This window comes from Andrena cerasifolii, chromosome 6, assembly GCF_050908995.1.
Source record: "Andrena cerasifolii isolate SP2316 chromosome 6, iyAndCera1_principal, whole genome shotgun sequence".
Taxonomy (NCBI): domain Eukaryota; kingdom Metazoa; phylum Arthropoda; class Insecta; order Hymenoptera; family Andrenidae; genus Andrena; species Andrena cerasifolii.
The window spans coordinates 6,951,439-6,972,578 of record NC_135123.1 but is presented as its reverse complement, the minus strand read 5'-3'; the positions used below and the strand labels follow the sequence as shown (position 1 = coordinate 6,972,578).

Below are 21,140 nucleotides of genomic sequence, written 5' to 3'. Positions count from 1 at the left end.
TCCTTGCAACTTAGCCTGCGAATTAACCGAACGAGCTGTCCCTGACTACTCTAGCCACCAAATTTCCGGACTAACAATTTAAAAGGAAATCGACCACGAAAAGTCGCTTCGCAAAATTCGCTAAGCTCCGAGTCCTTGTCACGCGTCACGATCACGCAAGAATTAATTGTAGCAAGGAGTGAATCTTCTTCTGAAAATTAGTTCCCTCGGTAACAGGACCACCTCGGCTCCTCGTGCGTCCAGAACTGCCTCGGCGACTCTCTGCCGTCGTTACTCCGCTCGGCATCCCCATTTACCAAGACCAGCTTCAACGAGAATTCAAGGAAAGTTGATCGCGCACCCGATGGAGCGGATCGAGGGTGTCATCGAGCGGGATGAAGAACGAGAGAGGCACGGCGAGGCGACGCACGGTCTGGAGAGTTCCTAACCTACCCCATGTCTTGGCAGCCGCGCGTTTTTTTCTCTTTCTCGTAGGTGGCCGCGGCAGGCCTCGCCAATTTTTGCGTCAACCGGCTGTAAACATTAGAAAGCCGGCTGCCAAGGCGTGCTACGGGTTCGTAGCCTGCGAGCCAGCGGAACAACGCGCAGCGGACACGGGTTGTGCCAGGACGCGCTGCACGGAAATTACGTGTTCCCCGACTGAGTCAGTGAGTTCGATGAAACCCCGAATGAAAGAACCAGCCAGGTTGCCAGTCGCGGGCTTTTCTGGCAGCTGATCGATCGGACCGTCGATGAACCGTCGCTGGGACACGTGCTCCGGCTCCTTCTTTCATTCTCAGCTGGCTTCCTCGCGGAACCACCTCTGCTTCTGTGGAGTCTCCTTTCGGCTAGGTTTTTGGGTGACTCGGAGAACCCGAGGACTCTACTTGCGGCTCCAAAAGGATCTCCAAAGTTCCGAGTACTACTTCAAGGTGTCAAAGCAACCCGCTTTTTATCTTCAACCGATTTAGGTCCTATGGCAGTAAAACGTGTCCCTCTTTACGGTTTATACAGCTAGAATCGATCGCGAAATCCTCAATGGGGGTTTAAATTCGCCGCGGCTGATGGAACGCGAAGAGGTCGAGTGCCTTGGACGGTGGACAAGATCCACTATTATCGATGCCGATCCTTGGAGCGGTCGCGAAGGTGTTGCCAATCGGGAGCCGCGATCGTTATAGATCGAGCCGCTCGCGAAACGGCTGGGCTCCTTGGTTCGGGGCCTTTGTCCCCTGTTGGCGGTGCCAGCGATGAATGGTGGACGCGCGCGGGAACCAGCGCCATGAGGCACGGCGCACCAGCCCCGTTGTATGGGGGCCGGCCGGGTGAAATTGGCAGAGCGTTCCGAGAAACTTTGAATCGAAGCCGAGCGGCGTGGACACTTTGAATGGACGGATGTGCGAGTGAATGAACGCGCGTCCGTCGCTTCTGTCGGGCGAAACTGATGCGAGACGTCGACCTGCTTGGATAGCCTCTGCTTTGGTCGAGCCGAGCAGTCAGCTGGGGAACGGTCTCTGACCAAGTGGGGATCGCGATAATAGGATCCAAGTGGTCATTTGGGAGGTCGATTAAGTGCTCTGCTAGTACTATACGATTTCAGATCCACGAACGAAGGCTACTCCAGTTATTTATAACAGCTTCCTCCTTTAATTAACACCGCGACAGCTACAGGTCCCCCAATTCTTCAGAGATTCAACGGGAATATAGCTGCGGAGCTCAGGAGCACGGTAATCACTCGGAGAAGAGAGCAAGGGAGGAATTCGGGGGGCGAAAGCTGCCGGTTACGATGGATCGAATGGTTATCGTCGTTATCGCTTACCGTGGCTGGTGATAAAATTGGCGAGGTAGAGATCGAGTTCCCGGACGGAGACGTTGATGTGATAGGGGTTGACGCAGAGGCCCGGCTGAGCACATTCCGCAGTCTTCTCCAGCCGTTCCCCGTCCGTCGACTCCAACGGAATTGCCTTGAACAGGATCACCATTACCAGGTCCAGCCTCCATACCTGCCGACACAAACGATGGAACTGCCGTTTATTGGCCAGCCAGGTCGAACCTACGGAAATCTAACTAATTTCACGGGGGGGTCGATGCTCGTGGAGTATGATTGCATAAGGGGTGTTTCTTTGGTAATGATTGCGCAGTGTTTCTCTGTGGCTAGGAAGTACGAGTGCGAAGTTTCTCTAAGGTAAGAAAGAAGGCGATAGGTGTGCGCCAGTAGATTAGGAATGCGATTGGTCAGACGTACCTTGTCAGCCTGACGCAGGCAATCGATCCGTCGCATTTTACCCTTCTGATCAGGGTTACTAAGGACGCACATCGCTGGCCTCTTCCCCGTGATACTCAGCACGAAGTCCTCCCGGTACTCCTGCGTGATATCCTTTCGTAATTTCCCTAGAAGCCGCGAGGCCCATTTCTGTTTCACCTCCAGCTTCTCGTTCTGCAACAGAGAAATCGTTCGCGTCTATGTGATAACTGTTCGACGGATTCCTGCGAAGAACTATGCGGGGAAAAAGTCGCAGGAATTCCCTTTCGGTGGCTCGCATAGTTCAAGAGTCAAACCAGGGAACTTCGCGGGGCGTAACTTCGTCTTGGGGGGGGGAAAGAAGAACCGAACGGAGAGGGAAGCAAACTACACGATGCATCATAAATGGTACAGAAAGCATATTCCCAAGTTTCCCATATCGATGTCCCGCGGCAGCTGTTGATCCAGAAAGTTCCCGTCGAGTTTACAAACTCCCTAGTCGATGGCTCGGGACCAAAGCAACCGACGACCTCAAACTATTCGAAACGATATGCGGGATCACGTCCCCGACGATGCGCGACAACGTGTCCCACCCCCCGTCCCCCTCCCTCCGCGTCTTCTGCCTGATATCTTGACCTTCCCTCGCGCGTTCTACGTGTCCCCTCGCGCTTTTTAATCAGAACCGCGCGCGTCTGCATAACCGATACTCCGGCTCGGCGGAAGTGGAGCGACCCGCTTTCGAAATTTCCTATATCTGGTGCGGCGGTCTTGGCGAATTAACGACGGCAAGAGGGGGCAGTTTCGCTGGAGAAAGTGGGCAACTTTTGAACAACGAAACTTTAAAAACCACCGTGGAACATCTAGTTCCGCAAAATATGTCATTCGCAATGTAATAAAGGTCATAGTAAATTAAGGGGGTGTTCTAGTCTAGACACTCGTTTTTGAAGGTGATATTTGGAAATTAATTCTGGAAAACCTATCGCACCTACAGGGCAGCGGTTTTGCACACATATTTAGTAGTGTTTGAACTATCAACACAAATTTTTGGAATGCGTTATATTGAAATTTGTACAAGTTACGCGCCGAAGCGCAGGTCATGTCATCGAAAACCGGCCCCATCGGGCGCACGAATTGCGGCCGTCCTAGTCATTTGAAACGAAAGCACCAAAAATTTCTTTAATCTATACGAGTGTAGTTATCGCCCGAACTAGATGTAACCAAGTCCGGACATTGTTACCGAAATCGCAGCTGTTTAAAAATTTATATTTGATTTTCTCGACTTTTCTTGAGCTAAAACAAGGTGTGGGGGAGGTTGTATCAAAACTATCGATATAATTCTAGTTCCGGCTATAGGTACAGGTTCACTTTGAATGTGTGTCAAATTTTATCTCAATCGGTCCAGTAGTTTTTGAGAAAAATGTGCGCCCGATCTAAAAAAATTGTTTCGAGAAAAACGCGTTTAAAGTTTTTCACGCAGTACGACCTATACGACTGAAGTTGCGGCAGATAACAACTAATTTCTGTAACTTATGCCTAATCTGGTATATCAAGACCGTAGAGGAAACCTTCCTGAGCTTCAAAAAAGCCTCTTTAGATACAAGGGTCGAGGGAACGACTGCCGGCCACGCTGCGGCCTTAAACCCCTGTAACTCTGGGAGTTTTTCGAATTCCACCTTAATATTATAGATACATATTTTCGAAACCCTAAAATATTTGAAAATCAAACAAAATAAAATAGAATTTTTGGGTAGAATACCCCCTTAAGCTATTAATCGTCAATTGCTTTGCTTCGGTCTAAAGTATCTAAACGAAAATCAACTGCATCCCGAATGCCCATCGCGAAGTCACAGAAACCGACGAGCGCTAGTTCTTCCTGTCAGCGTGGAAATCTCGCGAAGCAGCTCGGTTGGAGCACCGACGAAGACGAAGACGACGACCTCAGTGGAGCGCATCAGGAGGCGGGTTATGCAGCGCACGACCGCGGCCCTCGTCACCCGTGGAATAGCAAATGCACGGGTGCATAAGGTCCCTGAGAAATGCATCGAAAGCGCGCGGAATGCATCGGCCGCGACGCGACGCGACACGACGCGACACCGGCCGATCTATCCCGCCTAGCCCCTTTCTGACACGCACGTGCGACTGCTCCGCGAAACTCTGCGCGCGAGACCACGGAGCAGGAATCACGCGCGTGCACGCGAGCGACCCGCGCGAATCGCCCGCGATTCTAGGAGCTCCGACCCAGGCGAATGCTCCACCCATTCCTACCGACAAATCCTGCGGATCTGAAAGCAGATTCTCGTCGCCCTGATGAGTCGGAATAAGCGATTGGGGGCTTGAAATTTTTAGTTCAAGCAGCTACCTGCGCGCCGATTGATTTACTGACAATGAGCTCAGAGCTGTTAGGAGATCCTCGGGAGATTCCCCTGTTTCTTCCTATTGTTCCCCTGACAATGGTGCCCGCTAACGATACCGAGCGCTCCGGCTACTGTCTCGCGCGGTGCACCGCGCGCGCGTTTTTCGCGTGCGGGGGAATTTCAGGCACGTACGTACACTCTCTCACGCACAGAAATGTCACGCGACCCATACTGTGGGAGAGACCCGAGTTCTACAGTTACGGTGCATCCTGCATAAACCCGATCAAGTATGCCGAGTGTGAAGGAGGGCCCCCGCGAACGCACCGGCCCACCGTGTATCGTGACATGCGTATGTACAGTGTACACCTAGGCGCGGCAGTTTACCTCGTTCACGCCGACGATTTCTCGCGATGCTATTCGCGCCTCGGCGCGGCTACGTGCTCCCGGTGAACCTTTTCTAGGATCAGAATCATGCCCAGAGCTCCCCTGAGAACAACGTTGCTAGGAACGTGCCGGAGAACTGGCGCACGTCTCAGGAACAGTATCCGTATGGTTATGAATTTGAGCAGCCGAGCTGGCTGTTACGAAGATTCGGGGATTCAGACGCCCGAGCGTTCGAGTATGAGGCTGGGCTAAATTCGATTGGAATATACATATATTTGTTGCGCGAGGCAAGCGACCTGCTTAAAGACAAATGGATGGACGACGCCGTTTCCGTTCACCCTGGATCGCCGATTACCATCAGCGAAGAATTCACCGAGCCCCGGCTCGCAGTCGGGTATTGAATAAAAGCCGTAAGTTTCTCCAGGTAAATAAATCTCGGGGAGCACTTCATTTTTATGCTTTTCTTTCTGTACGACATCCACGTACAGGCCGTCCGATCGTCTCCTCCCTCTCTCGGAGTTCTCCGGGAGGGCAGAGTAATCGAATTCGTCTCACTTCGAGCCAACGAGCTCTCGTTACACACGGTCGGTGAAATTGAACGTAAATACCGTGGAGGAAAGGCGCTGGCCCTTGACAATTTGTCGCGCCCCGCGTGATTATGCGACAAATAGTCGACCCACTCTCCCGAACGCCCCTTAAAATAATCGTGCCGGAAGGGAATTCGCGGGCACTTGTGGAATGATAAGACGCGAAGTATGAGTATATCTCTGTCCCCATAAAAAACTTCAAAAAAGTAAAAACAAATTACGCCAAGTACGTGAAATCATATAAATCACAAAGGAATAAAAGTTAATAATAATTAGAATGTAAAGAAAGATGTGAAATCAAAATGAGCTGCAAGTACATGAAGGTGCTTTCCAACATATATATATGAAGGTGCTTATATATATATATATACATAAAATCCTCAGATTAGTTACAAATAAAAAACAGTTTGATGATATTCAAATATGTCGCAATTCAAATTTCGGCAACTTACCTTGTGTTTGAGACTGCATTTTGGTTGCAATTCAATGGTACAACGATACATATTTGTAAAAACACGTTTATCACTTGGTTATAACTTGACGGTAAGCTGTCAAAATTTGGAGTGGATTGCATACTGAAGATAGCGATTGACGAACGAAACACGTGTTAGTTTCTTTTTGGCTTAAGGTGTGCGTGTAACGCGTATACGTATTATGTTGACGAAAATTTTTACTGGAGAAGAAGAAGAAGAATCAGGAGAAAAATGAGACGATATTACGATATCTCTGTTATGCGTGGACCGATTTAATTGAATTTGGTCTTATTCGAAAGTTTATATGCGATTTACATAAGAGAAATGCCTTTAAATTTAGAAAATATTGCAGGCGTGATGAGATATTAATGAAATAAGTTTCAGGTTAGGTTGAATTAGCCGTGCAACGGGTAAATGATAGCGATAGCGACAGTCGACATATACAGGGTGCCTTTTCATGTACTTGGCGTCGAGACGCTGCCGCGTCTCTAGATTCTCCCTAAATCCTAAATCCCCTTCAGCAACTCCTCGATAGGACTCCATCGCTAAATCCAACCAGCAAATATTTTTCTGAACCGCTCGTCAATCCCTCGGAGTCCTCTCGGGTAAGCCCCGAATCGATTCCTCGACGGAGCCCCGTCACCAGGAAAAGTAGCGCGCAAGGTAGATTTTCCAGAAACGCCGCCCGACAATATCGGAGCCTTGAAAGATCCAGGAAAGGGAGACAGAAGGTGGATCGTGGGTGGAGATCCAGGAGAAGCAGATTCACAAAAGCTGCAGCTATTTCGGGCACAAACATTCCGAGAATGCGGGGACGACGTCGAAACGGAAGTGGCGCGCAGAGTGGCTTAAAAAGGGGGCCACCGGCCCGTGGGTAATCCCGAGGAAGTAAAGGGGGAGTCCTCAATCGCAATATCCGCGAGAAACAAAGCCGGCGCTCCTCCGTCGCGGTCCTGGACGAGCGAGAGGAGAAAGAAAAGGGGAAGAAAAGTTGGTCCTCCCGCGGGGCGATTGTTGGAACGCGGAAGAGCATCGATGCCTCGGCCGTTTCTATTTCCGTTTTGCATCTAGCTGCCGAGCCCTTGCCATCCGCCTGCGGGACGGCAGGGCCAGAGGAGCTAGGGAAACCGGGGGCCGAAACAAAGCGAAACAGGTTGTCGCCTGCTCTCGAAGGAAACTTTTATTTCCAGAGCCCCTGCTTGGATGCCTCCTCCGCCCGCGGAACAATCGCTTTGAGATCGCTTCTGACGCTGGTTCTGGGCTCGTAGTCAACGGTGTTACAGAGGGGTGGAGAGCTTTAGCCCCCGAATTTCCTCGAATACTTCGAGACTCAGCATCTCCAACTTTCGCGCTCGCAACTGCTCGCAGAGCTGAACGGCGCGCCTCGACTTTTGCGTATTAAGCTATCAATAGAAGAAAGAATCGAGAGCTGAGAGTGCCTCACATTTCAAGCCAGACCTTTGATGTCCGATTCCCCGCTTAGTTTCAACCCCCGCCCCCCCCCCCCGAAACGCGTGCGTTTCGTATCCAGAGGAGTGACTGAGAGAGGAAGCACACCTCTGCGCGACCGAAACACCGAGGCAACAGCTGCCGGCCGATTTATTTCGGATTTGCTTGGGTGCCGCGAATATATGACACGCCGTGTGACACGACGCATACCTGACGCGGGATATGGAAGAGGGGCCACGCAAGCAGAGCGTTAAGATACTTTTGGAAGAGCATAGATCTCAGTGAAATCGAACTCAGGGTTTCCCAATCCCTCTCCATCGCCAGCGAGTCCCGCGAAATGTTTATTCGCGGCCTCGCCTCAACGTGCATCGGCTACATCCACGAGCTCGCGGCAATCAGTCGCTTGGAATAGACGATCGACCTGGACGACTTAACCCTCTAGCGCGTACGCCTGCCTTAAGGCGGGCACCTGTTTAATCCAGGAGTTGGGCGCCTATAATTTTTTTTTTCAGAATTCTCAGTTGCCAGCCTTAAAAGTATTGCCACACCACATATATTCGCCTAAGAAACATGCCAATCTGACGTTTCGATTTCACAGAAATCTAGTTTGGCATTTTTTAGCTAAGCATGCTGCGAAAGTTATTTGTGAAAGTAAAAAAATCATATAAAATACTTCCCGACACCGTACAGCTAAAGGAAAATTATTGGTAAGTAGTTTGTGTAGTGATCTATCGGATGGAATAAAGATTTGAAAGCAAAAAATAATTTACACCTGTGAAGTGAGGCTTGGCCGGTAGCCGCCTTAAGGCGGTATCACGTTAGCGGATCATCCTAAGTTATAGTTAGGGTGTTAGTTTATCGCCCTAATAGTTGATGCGTGAAAATTTTACTTGTGCACGTTTTAGCTCTTTGTTCATGAAATTTGGTACCTATATACACACATATATCATATCATACTATTATAATAAAGCCACAGCATTTGTTTGTATGCTAACAAAAATCTCAAAATGTACTGAACAAATTATTACAAAATTTTAACTACAGTATCCTTCAACAACAAGAAGGGATATAGGCTATGTTTTCTGATGTAAAATATAATTAATCTGTATAAGAAAAGGTATGTACATAAAGAAGTCATGATTAAGATCGGTATCAGATATATTGGCCGGTGCGTTTCGCGAGGGGTATTCTCCCACCATACCGCTTACCTACCTCGGTGCTCCTTTTCTCAACGTTTTCTGACTCGCTCTCGGCGCATCTCGCTCTCGTCTTCGCGGAACAAGAGTGAATCAGAAGTGGTGGGGATAGCGCCAAGCTCCTGACGTGTAGGACACACCGAGTTCTTAGCGTAGAAATACATACGTCAGAATAGGTGTGCGTAAGCTCCGAAAAAATTCAGGAGTTTTATTGGTCAGCAGATTGATTCTTTCTCGATATATTTTACGCATACCTTCGTAAGGCACACAACTATTACGCTCAGAATAAATAACAGCTATACGGATCCTTCGGGGACTACGCAACTCCAATTGACAAATCCACGATCGTCAGATGGTGGTGGCTGATTTCTCCTCGATCGCTGCTCGCGAAAATGAACTCACTGGCCAATATATCTGATACCGACCTTAGGCCGGCTCGCGATGGCTGCTCGCGCTTCTTCTGTGCTTTGTTAAATTTCACAATGCACGATAAAATAATTCGCTATTATATCATAAATTTATATTTTTTTTGAATATTTTTTCATAGTTTTTCATTAAAAATAAAGTATTTATTTTATTAAAAAACACTACATTTTTGTACTTGCTACATGATACCGCCTTAAGGCGGTGACCCAGAAGGCTACCCTGGGGAGTCCAGACTTCCTCCAAATTGAAAACAGACATCGGATTCGGTCTTTTCATCCTCGAATTAGACTAGTCTAATTTTTCCAACTGAATTAAAAATCTATGCACTAGAGGGTTAATTGCTGCCGCGTCAAAGACTCCTCTGTGCGCTCGAGACCCAACCTGAATATTATTCCGCAATTTCTCTCCATCTGTTTCCTTTTTCATTTCCTTGCTTGCGCGCCCTTTTAAAATTCCACCTGCAGCGGGGCGCGTGTTCGTGCTCGTACGTGTGCCCGCTGCATTAAACGCATCCTCGAATTCGCGCACACCGAAATTACGTATTACGGTCGTTCTTCTCGCGAATGAATTTAGCGAACGCGTGCATGCGCCGTGTATACAAGGTGGTCCAGTTTTCCTCGCTATTTGGGTGATTATCACTCGAGTTGAGAATCTTAACGGTACTTCTAAATACCTTCCCTTAATGATTTAACAAAAGCCATCACTATTTAGATAAAAGAGGCCACAAATTTATCCCCAAATTCTCGAGCATCCGAATAGTCTTTGAAACTTCTTGCGAGCCAGAGACATATCTCTTTATCTAAATTCTTGGCCCTATCGCAATTCAGATTCACTGATAACTCAGACCCAGCCTCCGAGCAGTCCTCCAACTTCTACAACCTCCACTCATCTAATTACCACCCTCCACCCTTTATCCCGGACAATCACTGTTCATTGAGGAAGTGGGCTAAAAGGCCAGACGACGGTGAGTTCAAGAAATCGGGGGCAGAGTAGAAAGCTTTTGGGTAAAGAGAATTTCTTGAAAATACCTCTTCTATTTAAAGAACAAGAAAGGAATTAACTGTTACCCAAACTGCTTATATGCTAAAAGGAATAACGATATCACGTCCGAGGCAAATAGAAAGGGCTCGACAGTGCCTACATCAAAGATCCCCAGCCTCGGCTTTGCGAAAGACTCGGTAATACCCCTTAACAAGCCAAAACACATTCGATACCAATCGCGAAACAATTTACCCCTCTAACGATTCACTGTGAACCCTCTCGAAGCCTAAAAGCGTCCCCAATCAACGACCACGGTAAAACTCGATCACGCAGACATGGAATCGAGCCACCCTGTATAAAATCCCCGCGTGCATTCTCCTACACACGCGCGCACCTGTGTGTACGTGTCTCTATGCGCGACTGTGTCGACCGTAAATGCACTCCACCCTCGCCACCCCCGCGCGAGAGGTGGGGGTCTGACCCCACTCCGAAAATGCTCGGCACCGTCTCTCCTGTCGCCCCACCATCGTCTGCCGGCCCCTACTCTGCCACCCACCACCCCTCCCGACGCCGCAGCAAGAGGCTCACGGGCTATTTTCAAGCGCGGGAAATAAAGCGCAGACCGCATTTTTAGCCTAACGGCCTACGGTCAGCTCGTTTTCGCCTATCCACCAGCGGGGGTGGGATGGACGAAGGGGGCAGACTCCGTGTCTAAGCTCAGAGGGGGTTAATTGGGGTTGCGTAATTGAGAGCCCAGCGATCGACGCGGGGTGTGGGCTTTTCCTTCGATTCTCCTTTCAGTGGGTGCTTTCGGTTTGGATCTAGATGGAAGTGGACGCGTGAAGCTTCCATTTTGTTTGATAAATTAATAACAACCCTTTGGTTCGTGCATATACGTCACTTCCAAAGGATTCAGAAGCACATTAAGGGGTTAAGCCACCTTGGACGGAGCAAAATTGCAGTCATTTTAGGAATTTTTTTTTAGGAAGATAATGAAATAAGCAGAAAATTTAATACGAAGCCTGTTATTGTACAACTCTCGCCGGAAAAAATTGTATTATTTTCCCCTACAAAATGGCGGCGGTAGAGCCGTGATACGCAAGATCTTGAAGAGCGACGTTTTTTACGGTGTTCAATCTCACGGCTATACCGTTTGACCCAGAACAAAAAACCAAAAAGTTTTATTTTCTGCATGCCTGAATCTAGTGAAGTACGTAGGGAAATCGGGAAATATTAATTTGTCTCGGAATGGTGACCATGGGGAGAAAAAGTGCATATTTTTTTTTATAAAAGTGTCAATTGCAAAGAATATATTCAAGATGTCGCAAAACCGCTACGTACTTCTATAGATTTAGTCACGTAGAAAATAAAACTTTTTGGTTTTTTGTTCGAGGTCAAACGGTATAGCTGTGAAATTGAACACCGTGGAAAACGTCGCTCCTCAAGATCTTGCGTATCACGGCTCTATCGCCGCCATTTTTTGGGGGAAAAAAATGATTTTTCCAGGCGAGAGTTGTACAATAACAGTCTTCATCTTAAATTTTCTGTTTATTTCATTAGCTTCCTAAAAAAAAATCCGAAAATGACTGCAATTTAGCTCCGTCCAAGAGGGCCTAACCCTTTAAAGTGTCTAAGAAAGGAATCCCTTCTACCGAGGAGATCCATTTAAAGAGTAGAAACTACCCTTGAAAATCACTTTATTATCCAAAAGTCTGCGAAGAATTTTTTATACCAACACACAGACCAGGGTGTGTCCAGCGGTCGTCCAACAATTCCAACAATTCCCCTTCTCCCGTAACGACGCAGAGGTCATAAAAACGAAGGGGGCGAGTCCGCGGGGAAGTTTTTGAACGAGCTCAGCCCTTTAACACGCATTACGGTGTAATTTCGGCTCTAAACGATATTCCAGGGGCAACGAGGACGCTGGCCGTCGAGTCTCGAAACTTTTCCGCGGTGGTGTGGGGCAGACACTGCTCCGGGGGGGTGAGGAAGGAGGCGGAGAGGAGGTGCCGGGGGTGCGTTAAGGAACTAAAAATCAAGGATGCCGGCGCCAAAGCCGGCCGGGGGAGTTTTAATATTTAGATTCAATTACGAAAAGAAAGAAGGCATCGTTATGCGGCAAATTGTCGCAGCCTGCTGGACCGCGAAGGGAACGCGGGGGGTGCGGACGCGGGTGGCGGAGGGTGAAAGAAAGGCCGCGAGGGTGAGACGCGTTATATCGCGACCTAATGGACGCCTCGAGAGCCGTTTTTCGGGGTGCTTACTTCGCGAAAGTTATTGTTATTGGAGACACGAGCAACGATTTGCGTGGGGGCGACTTTTCCCCGGAGGGGTGAGAGTGTCTGTTGCACCCTTGAAATTGACAATTAGAGGGGCGCCGTGCAACTAACTCTAACGGACCTTCCGCGGAGGGGCTTAATGAATTTCTTGGTCGTGCCTTCGAATTCAATTGCTTCAGGTCCGTGGAAAGAATTTCTGATTGGTGCGACTACCTTCACTTTGTGAAGCGAAAAGAATCGGGATGTGAGAATTAAAAAGCTTTACGGTCTGTGCAATAATCGACAGCCCGATACAGTGATAAGGTGAATGTCACAATTTCTGCTCGTTTCGTATTTTTCTTATTATTATAAGCGTTACGTTTGTGCTATAGTTACAACAAAATAATTCTAAATTACTTGAACATTTACGCGAGTGTTGCGCGAGCTTGGGGCTAATCAAAGTGCAGCATAAGCAATGAGAGACTCATTATTTTTCGACCGTGTTTTAGCTGGTTGTGGTAAGGAACAGGGTCACTATTCGTATTCAATAATTGGGCTGAGAATAGTTTTTGCAGTAAAAGTTCTTATTTAATAACAAAAACAGATAACGTATTATGCTCTGGATGTAGGTTTTGCACTATTTTTGATTATTTTAAGTAGAAAACAGGTGATTAGGTTTAGGGTCAAGTTAATCACCATCGTGTCCGCATTTCTACTCACCAAAATTTTAGCAATACAACCTCACAATTCAATATATGCTGTAACCTCTATTCCGATTCGAAGGCATTTTATTTTTTGTTTATCATTATTTTATGGTTTACTGTATGATGTAAATTATTTTAAACCGAAAAGGCAACATGTTATGTAAGCAGAATTACGGACATTTAAAACATTATATTTAATTACAAATTACTAGTAGTTAAACATCTTGAAATATCTTTCTTAGATAGTTTTCGACTGGTAGATTTATTATTAAAGAATTAATCAATTACTCTGCAAATTTCGAACACAAACAAAGTTTGTAGACCTTCTTTCTGACGAGTAACCTCTTAAGGGGTTATGGCTAGTCAGCTTTCGAAAAAGAACGCGATATTCGGGAATTTTTTGTGGATTATCTACTGTATATTTTTTTACAACTATTCGCTTATTTTAAAAGTACATATATGTAGCAACTCTCAGTAATTTTGTTATAGAGAAACATTAAAAAATGAACGAATAACAGCCATTCTCGCGGAAATGGTGGCCGTTTGACGCAAAACCGCACTTTTCCGATGTCTGAATTATTCGCTTTTCGTTAATTAAAAATACAGTTTTTGTTAAAATAAAAAATCCTTCGTTCATCTACTAGTCTTTGGTATATAAAAGAAGTCTGCAAAAGTTTAAGCCAATCGATACAGTGGTTTCCGAAATATCTTGCTCACCGATATCAACACAGCTTTCGCAAGAATGTCTGTTATTCGTTCATTTTTTAATGTTTTCTATAAAAAAAATTACTGAGAGTTGCTGCATACATGTACTTTTAACATAAACGAATAGTTGTAATAAAAGATACAGTAGATATTCCACAAAAAATTCTCGAAAATCGCGTTCGTTTTCGAAAGCTAACTAGGCGTAACCCCTTAAATGAGCAGAAATTGGGACATTCACCTTATAGGAAATCCTTTATACGTGACTTCTCCCTGAAATATCTTCATTCATGGTGGAAGACCCATGTAAAATAGCATCGACTCACGAGCTCTTAACGGAATTGCTCCGCGGACAAAGAAAGGGATCGCCAGAGCAGCGAATAATTTCGCGAATCGCCGGAAAATACGCGTACGTACGCGAGGCGCTCCGATAAATTGTTCTCCGCGTCGAAGATTCCTGGCGCATGGTACTCGAAGACGGCGAGCAAAAGGAGGCGCGTTTGTGTTAGGATACGGAGAGAGAGAAAGAGAGAGAGAGAGAGTGAGCACGTGGCCAGGCTTCTTGGCGTACGCCAAATCAACAAGGTTAGCCCCCTACGTACCGAATTACGGGTTTACGAATCTTTGGCAGCCGACGAACCAAGGTTGGGTCGGCCATGTGCACGCGACTTCCCGTGCCACGTGCTGTTTCGCGTAGAATCGCCAGCATTTCGCCCACCGAACCGGAGCGCGCCCGAATATTATAAACAACCGGAGATCGCACCCAGCATCCTGGAACCGGGTGCGTCGATCTAAAATCGCGGTAATTTCCGATACGGAAAGGGGACGAAATCGAGCGTTCGTCCGAGTGGAAAGTGTCGAAATATTGAAAAACTTTCAGTTCGCGAGCCTTTAGCCTTATACCGACCGCGGGAAATTCAACGAGACTTAAGAGACGGCAGTTGAAAAGTCTACCCGCCGAAACCCTAGACACTCTAAAACCCTGGACGCCCCGAAATCCCGCGAATCGAAAACTCGACCTCCCTAAATCCCACCGAAAGGGCTGCTACCCCAAGCTCCGGACACCGCCAACAAAATCCAGCGCAAACCATACACACCTCAAGACACGCCTATGCAGCTCATCCTCAGACCCTCGCTGGATTACGATAAAATAACGGCAGACCGTTCGGGGAGCACCGAGAGAACGATAAAGAGAATGAAACGCAATTCCGCGCGCGCGCTACGTAATCGACAATTGGCCCCAGACTCTTCGTCGTCTGTTCCCTCCCCGTCGAAGACAGATTGCGCTCGGAAAAATGTCTTTGATAGAACGTTCCCTCTTCCCTGCTTCTAGCATTCAAAGGGGTTGGAGGCGGTCGGCGGGGCAGGGGCGGCGGAGAGGTTAAATTCAGGCCAACCCCGTAAGTGTACAGAGGCTGTATGTGTGATCTATAGCGATTTCCCTCGCAGACACGTACAACGCTGTGCACGTGCACCGGAGGAGGATGGTCCCGTGCACACGTGTGTGCATCGGGGGCTATGCGCCTATCGATTCGGTTTTTCGGCTGCCAGGCCGCCTCGTTTCGCCGCTCTCCTCCTGTCGCGACTCTGTTTGGCCCCGTGTTTACGCGCGCTTATCCTATCAAAATCGTGCACACGCGGTGTAACGCGTGTCACGGGAATTAGCCAGGGAAATGAGCCTCCGTGACGCGGAAATTTTCCACCGCCCAGCGAGGGGGTTGAGAGCCCTCGCCTGCGGGGGCAGCGATCTGTGACGCTTTGGAAAAAGTTTCGGAGGACCCTCCTGGAGAATCTCACATGTCCGCTGCAGGAAACACTCGCTGGGTACCAGCGAGCCATGAGAATCCTCGGCATCGCTAGGAACCTTCTTCCCGAACAATTCCATCGCCCCCTGCCCTCGAAGCTCTCCTTCTACGCCGTATGATTTATCCATGCCTTTCTTGCTTTTCACAAATATTCTCCCAAAGATTTTTGTACATACGCATTGGCACACATCAAGCATCGAGGGAATCTTCAACCGAAGAAAACCCAGTCTGCGACTAGGTTACATAAATTAGCCGCGGAAAGAAGCCTCGGAAGCTCCTCCATAAATCCGGAGCCGCGTCCTCGAGAGCCCCCGAGGACTAGATTCCTCCTTTAAACATGTACGCCAAGGGAAAAAGGTGGAGCGGCGGGCGAAGGGGTGGGTTCTGCGGCGATGGAAAATTTATGGGAAGCCCATAGGTGGTCGAGGCGCACAGTGGGGAAATTCTGCGATTTTATGGCCAAAATCATAAAAATGAAAATTTTCAATTTGACAAAATTAATGCAAATGTCGATTGAAGAACTATATCCATCTTCGTGGACAAAACCTGAGAAGAAAAGAAGGACAGCATTTTCGATTATGCGAGGACCATGAATTAAAATTTTGTGTACAGTAGTAGGCTTCATGTACCAAGGATATAATGCAACAAATAATTTTGCCGTTTCTACAACTGATATTTGAAATTTTTTAACATCTACTGCGTAATCACTTGATATTATTTGTAAAATAACACGAAATCCATTAATACAGACAATCAAACAGAGGATCAAAGCTGAATTAAATCGTTTAAAAAAGAATAGAAACTCGGTCACAGTTATGTCGTATGCAATACAAGACACACTGTGTCGTGTTTAAAAAAATTCATATAATTACAAGATTAGCAACTATTAGCAATTAATAATTGCATTTATAGAATGAAAATAGTTGAACGTAAAATAGGAATGAAAATCATTGCAGGATATTATGGAATTTATAAGTATTTTATGTAATGAAAATTGATACTTATATGACAAGGTTATTTCTAAAAATAATTATTTCAATAAACTGCGTGTTAAAACCCGAAACATAATTATTTTGAGGACAAAAAGATATGTTACGCACCGTCTGGTATTGAATCCATGCCTTGAAATTATTTTCGGAACTTTGGATAATACAATATAAAAGTTTAAAGTAACTCGAAAATCTAGATTAATTCTTTGCGATCGTTCTAACCTCGCATGAACATAAATATTTGAGAGTCTACACGAGCTGTGTATTAAAACATTTAACAGTGCAATTGGAGGCATTTGATGCTCATATTAGTTCATCAATTGACATTTGCATTTATTTTGTCAACTTCAAAATTATGTGGTTTTGACCATAAAATCGCAAAATTTCCCCACTGTGCGGCGGGCTCTGGTTCCAAGGGGGTTGGCCCGCACACCCCCATCGCTGGACGACGATGGCTCGGGCACATCCTCGGTAGGAAGAGGCTCGTAGCTGGGATAGACTGGAATATATTTATTAATTTGGCATGCTTCCCGACTGTATAGCTGCTGGCCCCTTACGTTACTACGTTATGACGCGAACAAAGCGACTCCGCGATTTCTTTATAGGCAATTCCGGCCTCTGCATAGAGCGTTGTAAATATCGCCCGACCCCTCCCAAGGCTCGGCTATCACCAGCCACCCCCGTTTAACCTCACACACCCTGCCGCCCAACCCCGCGGGGGTGCGTTACCCTCGCTGCTTCGTACGACCCCCCTTGGGCGCTTCATTCCGCGCCCTTTGAGCCTCGTCTTCGGGGGGCTGAAACCGCCTTTCCAGGCGAAATTATCGAGAAACGCCGCGGGTTTCGCGTTATACGGTTTCCTCGGGTCTCGACTCCTTGAACGCGACTCGACTCTCTCGATTCTTTCGCTTTGACAGGTCGGGTACACTCGAAGCTTCGCGGATTGTTGTGGCCCTCGGGGAATCCCGATTTTCGAATGACGGCTTTCGCGGGAACCCTCGCGTTGCCTCAAGCACGACCAGCGTTAAGGGAAACGAAGTTAAAGGTTCCTAGCTGAGTTGTCCAGGTAGCGAGGATCCGGCGAGGATAAATGAAAATGAGCAGGTTCCATTTTTCAGAGAAAAAAAGTAATCCCTCTAACGAGATTACCGAGAGAGATTCTCCTCGGAAAGAAAGATCGAGTGGAAACCGCGAGACCAGGACGATCCCAGAGTCTGATATGCGTCAGGATGAGGGGCTCGCGAGTTTTCTAATCTGAGAGCTCGTGCTGCGAGATGATAGGCCAGAGTGGTAGGAGAAGCATAATTCATTCGTGTCTCCTTGGGGGGGTTGCTTCAATCCAAGCGCGCCCCTCCAACCCTTTTTATTTGCGCCAGTCTCTTTCTTTCGCTATGGAATGGAATTCCGTGGACAGATTTATTTACCGAGGAACGATCGTTCCGCGGCGATATTTCCACCATTTTCCACCGTTATACCGTGACAATGGTGATTCAGAGCTGGTACTTTAATTATATGGCGGGCCATGTTTGCGGTAAACGAGACGCATAGTTCTCGATTATATTCCAGCTGTATGGTGCTCGCGATGGAAGCAAGAAACGAACGTGTAAACGTTAATCGTGCAAAAGAGCATTGCAAACTGGTTGCTCGGGAATTCAGCAGGCTCGATTACAAAAGAGTCTACTTACTTATTCCGCTAGAAACAACGCGGTGGCACCCGAGATATCGATTAAACCCCCGTTTAAAAGTTAAACTGCCGGAATTGGGCCAAAGTGGGGGACCTAACGAATCCAATCGACTTATCGAGCCGCGATGAATTTCGCAGTTCCTCGCCACCCTCGCCTTCGGTCCTTAATCCAGGCGTTCCTCGTGTACCCAACAATCAATTCGCCAAATCAAATTGCTTGTTCGCGCACTCGAGGCCGCGGCCAATCGAGGGCGACCTCGAAATTCCTTCGACTCCGGGGGAATAGTAGAAAAGGGTCGATCGTGAGGAAAAGAATTGTGCACGGAATCTTTTGAAACATTAATCACTATACAGCGCGGTCTGGCGATGTATGTAACTGGGACAAAATTTCTAAGTCAACTTTCTTTCCCAAGTCAGAAGACAGTTCAGAAAAACTGCGATCCAGGCCTCTATTCGTTCCGAGACTACCTCAGTATCGCCGCTACTCGGTTCACCCCTTAAGGGGTTATACCTAAGTAGTCAGGCGGCCGAAAAGAGGCGAATGTTTGTGAATTTTTTTTGAACAAGCGGAAGCGTATATTTTTACAAAACTTTTTGCGCTTAAAAGAGCAACATTTAAAGAACATTTTTAAAGAATTTAAAGAATATTGATTTAAAACAATATAGCGGCTATTTAAGGTTGAACTGCTGATTTTTTCGTGCAAAAATCACGCGAAAAAATCAGGATTTAAAATTTAAATAGCCGCCATTTTGTTATAGATTAATATTTCGGAAAATTCTCTCCGTCAACCTGAGGATACATTAATATACTAACGAAATCATTTTTGTTTTTTTGATTTTAGACAATCTGGTTCCGAATGGCAGTGCTCACCGCAAAAGCAAATTTTTAAAAACGCTTCTTGGATATCGGTTGTTACTTTACTATAAACGTAAATATTTTTCTACGAAAAAAATACTAAATGTTCTTTAAATGTTGCACTTTCAAGTGCAAAAAGTTCTGTAAGAATATATGCTTCCGCTTTTTCACAAAAAATTCGCAAACATTCGCCTCTTTTCGGCCGCCTGACTAGGTATAACCCCTTCAACCGCGCCACGAGTGTGGCTCATCAACGTTTTAATGGCATGGACCCTTTTTGTCTCTCTCGAAGTTCGTTCCGGTCTTTGTTATATAGACTGTCAGGTGAAATCTATGATGATAATTTAGTGGAATAAGTGCTAATCATTGTTAGCGCCGTCGAACATGTACTGTTATAACTATGGGATTTTTTGTCCCATATAATAATAATAATTACTTCCAGCCAGGTTGATGAAACTTCAAACAGTTTTTAGCCCCCTCCCTCTGATTCCACGGTCGACCCAAAAAAAGCACAATTGCATAGAAAGATGTGGAACCGCGCGCCGGGGAAGCGCGAAGGAAAGAGTTCTCAACGAACCGTGCAACATCCTCCAATTTTTCCCCGTCGATTCAATGAAACGAGCTCGATCGCGCGTAAGACTTTTTACGCCATATACCCCCCTGCAGCGGCCCTCGGTCCCGGAAGTGAGAAGCTCCGAAAATAAACGATTCTGGAAAGACGAATCCTCGACGGAACCTCCCCGCCTCCCAAGAAGCAGAGACCCGTGAGACGACGGCCGTATCGTTCAGACGCGAAATAATCTGCTTCCGTGTCTCACCCTCGCTCTCACCCCCTCTCTCGCCCTCTATTCGCGTTTTATTGCCAAGGAGAGGCATATCGCATATGTCTCGAGGAGAAACCCTTTCGCGCGTGTTCCCCTTCGCCCCTCCCGGCCGTGTTTCGGTATCGCGTGAATATTCCTGCGGAAGAAACGAGCGCGGCCCGCTCCTCCGCGGAAACGCCGGAAACAATGGCAATAAAATTTTCGGAACGGCCTGCTTTCTCGCTCCGCGCTATCGTCCACATATCCCTACCGCCGTGGCATCGCCGATGTTCCTCTCTCCTAGTTTTATGGGCCAGGAATCTGCACGAGCATCGCGACTTCCGGCTCCCTGGCGATTCAATGGAACATCGGCCCCCACTGTGTCCGACCGTTTCTTTTCTTCGTGCTGCGTTAGCTAGCATGATGGAACGTATGTATATACGTGGTTCCGTTGTCGCTGTTATCTGCCGTTAGCATTCGACTGCTACCAGGGGCAGGACGAGAAAGTCTGATTCCATACGGAGGGTTGAATCTGTCGTGTAACCTACACGGTACCCCCCCATTCTTCGTCGAGCAGCGCTATGAAAACCACCCCCGCAGCTCCTCGAAGCTCGCCCGGCCTGTTTACCCACTCATCGATTCGCATCGCGCCGCGCGATAAATCGGCCTCGTTAAACCCCTGTTACCCACTCCCGTCCGCCGCGGCGCGACAGGAAAAAAGGCCGCCCCGGCCGAAGAACCGCGTAATCCAGGGTGGCCGGCTGCATCGATAATTAATAACCCCCGAAAGCCGAAACATAATCCAACATTAACAACCTGCCCCCTCGGCACGCACCGGTTCTCGTCCTCCAACCCCCACCCCCGCTGGTTCGAGCTCGGCGTAAACCGGGATATACCACCTCCTCGGTGACGAGGAGGTGCGAGGTAGTGGTGGAGAATTATAGATGGTGGTGATTCGTACTATCGATAATTATCGATTGTTTCCGTAACATAAATCCACTATCATGTATGTAACTACATGTTACAAGCGATAAAAAAATAAACCTAAACCTATATTACAAGCGTATAATAATCGTCATTTTTATTGGAAAAAATTAGCAACAGTTGAATATAATTGACGTTCAATGCCAAATAGAAAAGAATTCAAATTGAAGAATATAGAAGTTTAAAAAAAAGAGTAGTGTACGAAAATAGCCATTGATTTTTATTTAAAAAAACGATTAAGTCTGGACCCTCTCTCGGAAATTATTTGTTGAGTTTTACTAAAGATT

The 21,140-nt window shown here is 47.1% G+C and overlaps 1 protein-coding gene across 10 annotated transcripts in view; it reads right to left on the bottom strand.

The window, feature by feature from the left end:
* Nfi (Nuclear factor I) overlaps positions 1–21,140 on the bottom strand; it is a 74,658-nt gene that overhangs the window by 32,866 nt on the left and 20,652 nt on the right. For all 10 annotated transcript variants that reach the window (XM_076814867.1, XM_076814868.1, XM_076814865.1 and 7 more), the window contains 2 exons: positions 2,222–2,413; positions 1,796–1,979 (listed from right to left, as the gene is read on the bottom strand). In XM_076814867.1, the coding sequence (XP_076670982.1) occupies positions 1,796–1,979; positions 2,222–2,413 (376 nt within the window). The remainder of the gene's footprint in view (positions 1–1,795; positions 1,980–2,221; positions 2,414–21,140) is intronic.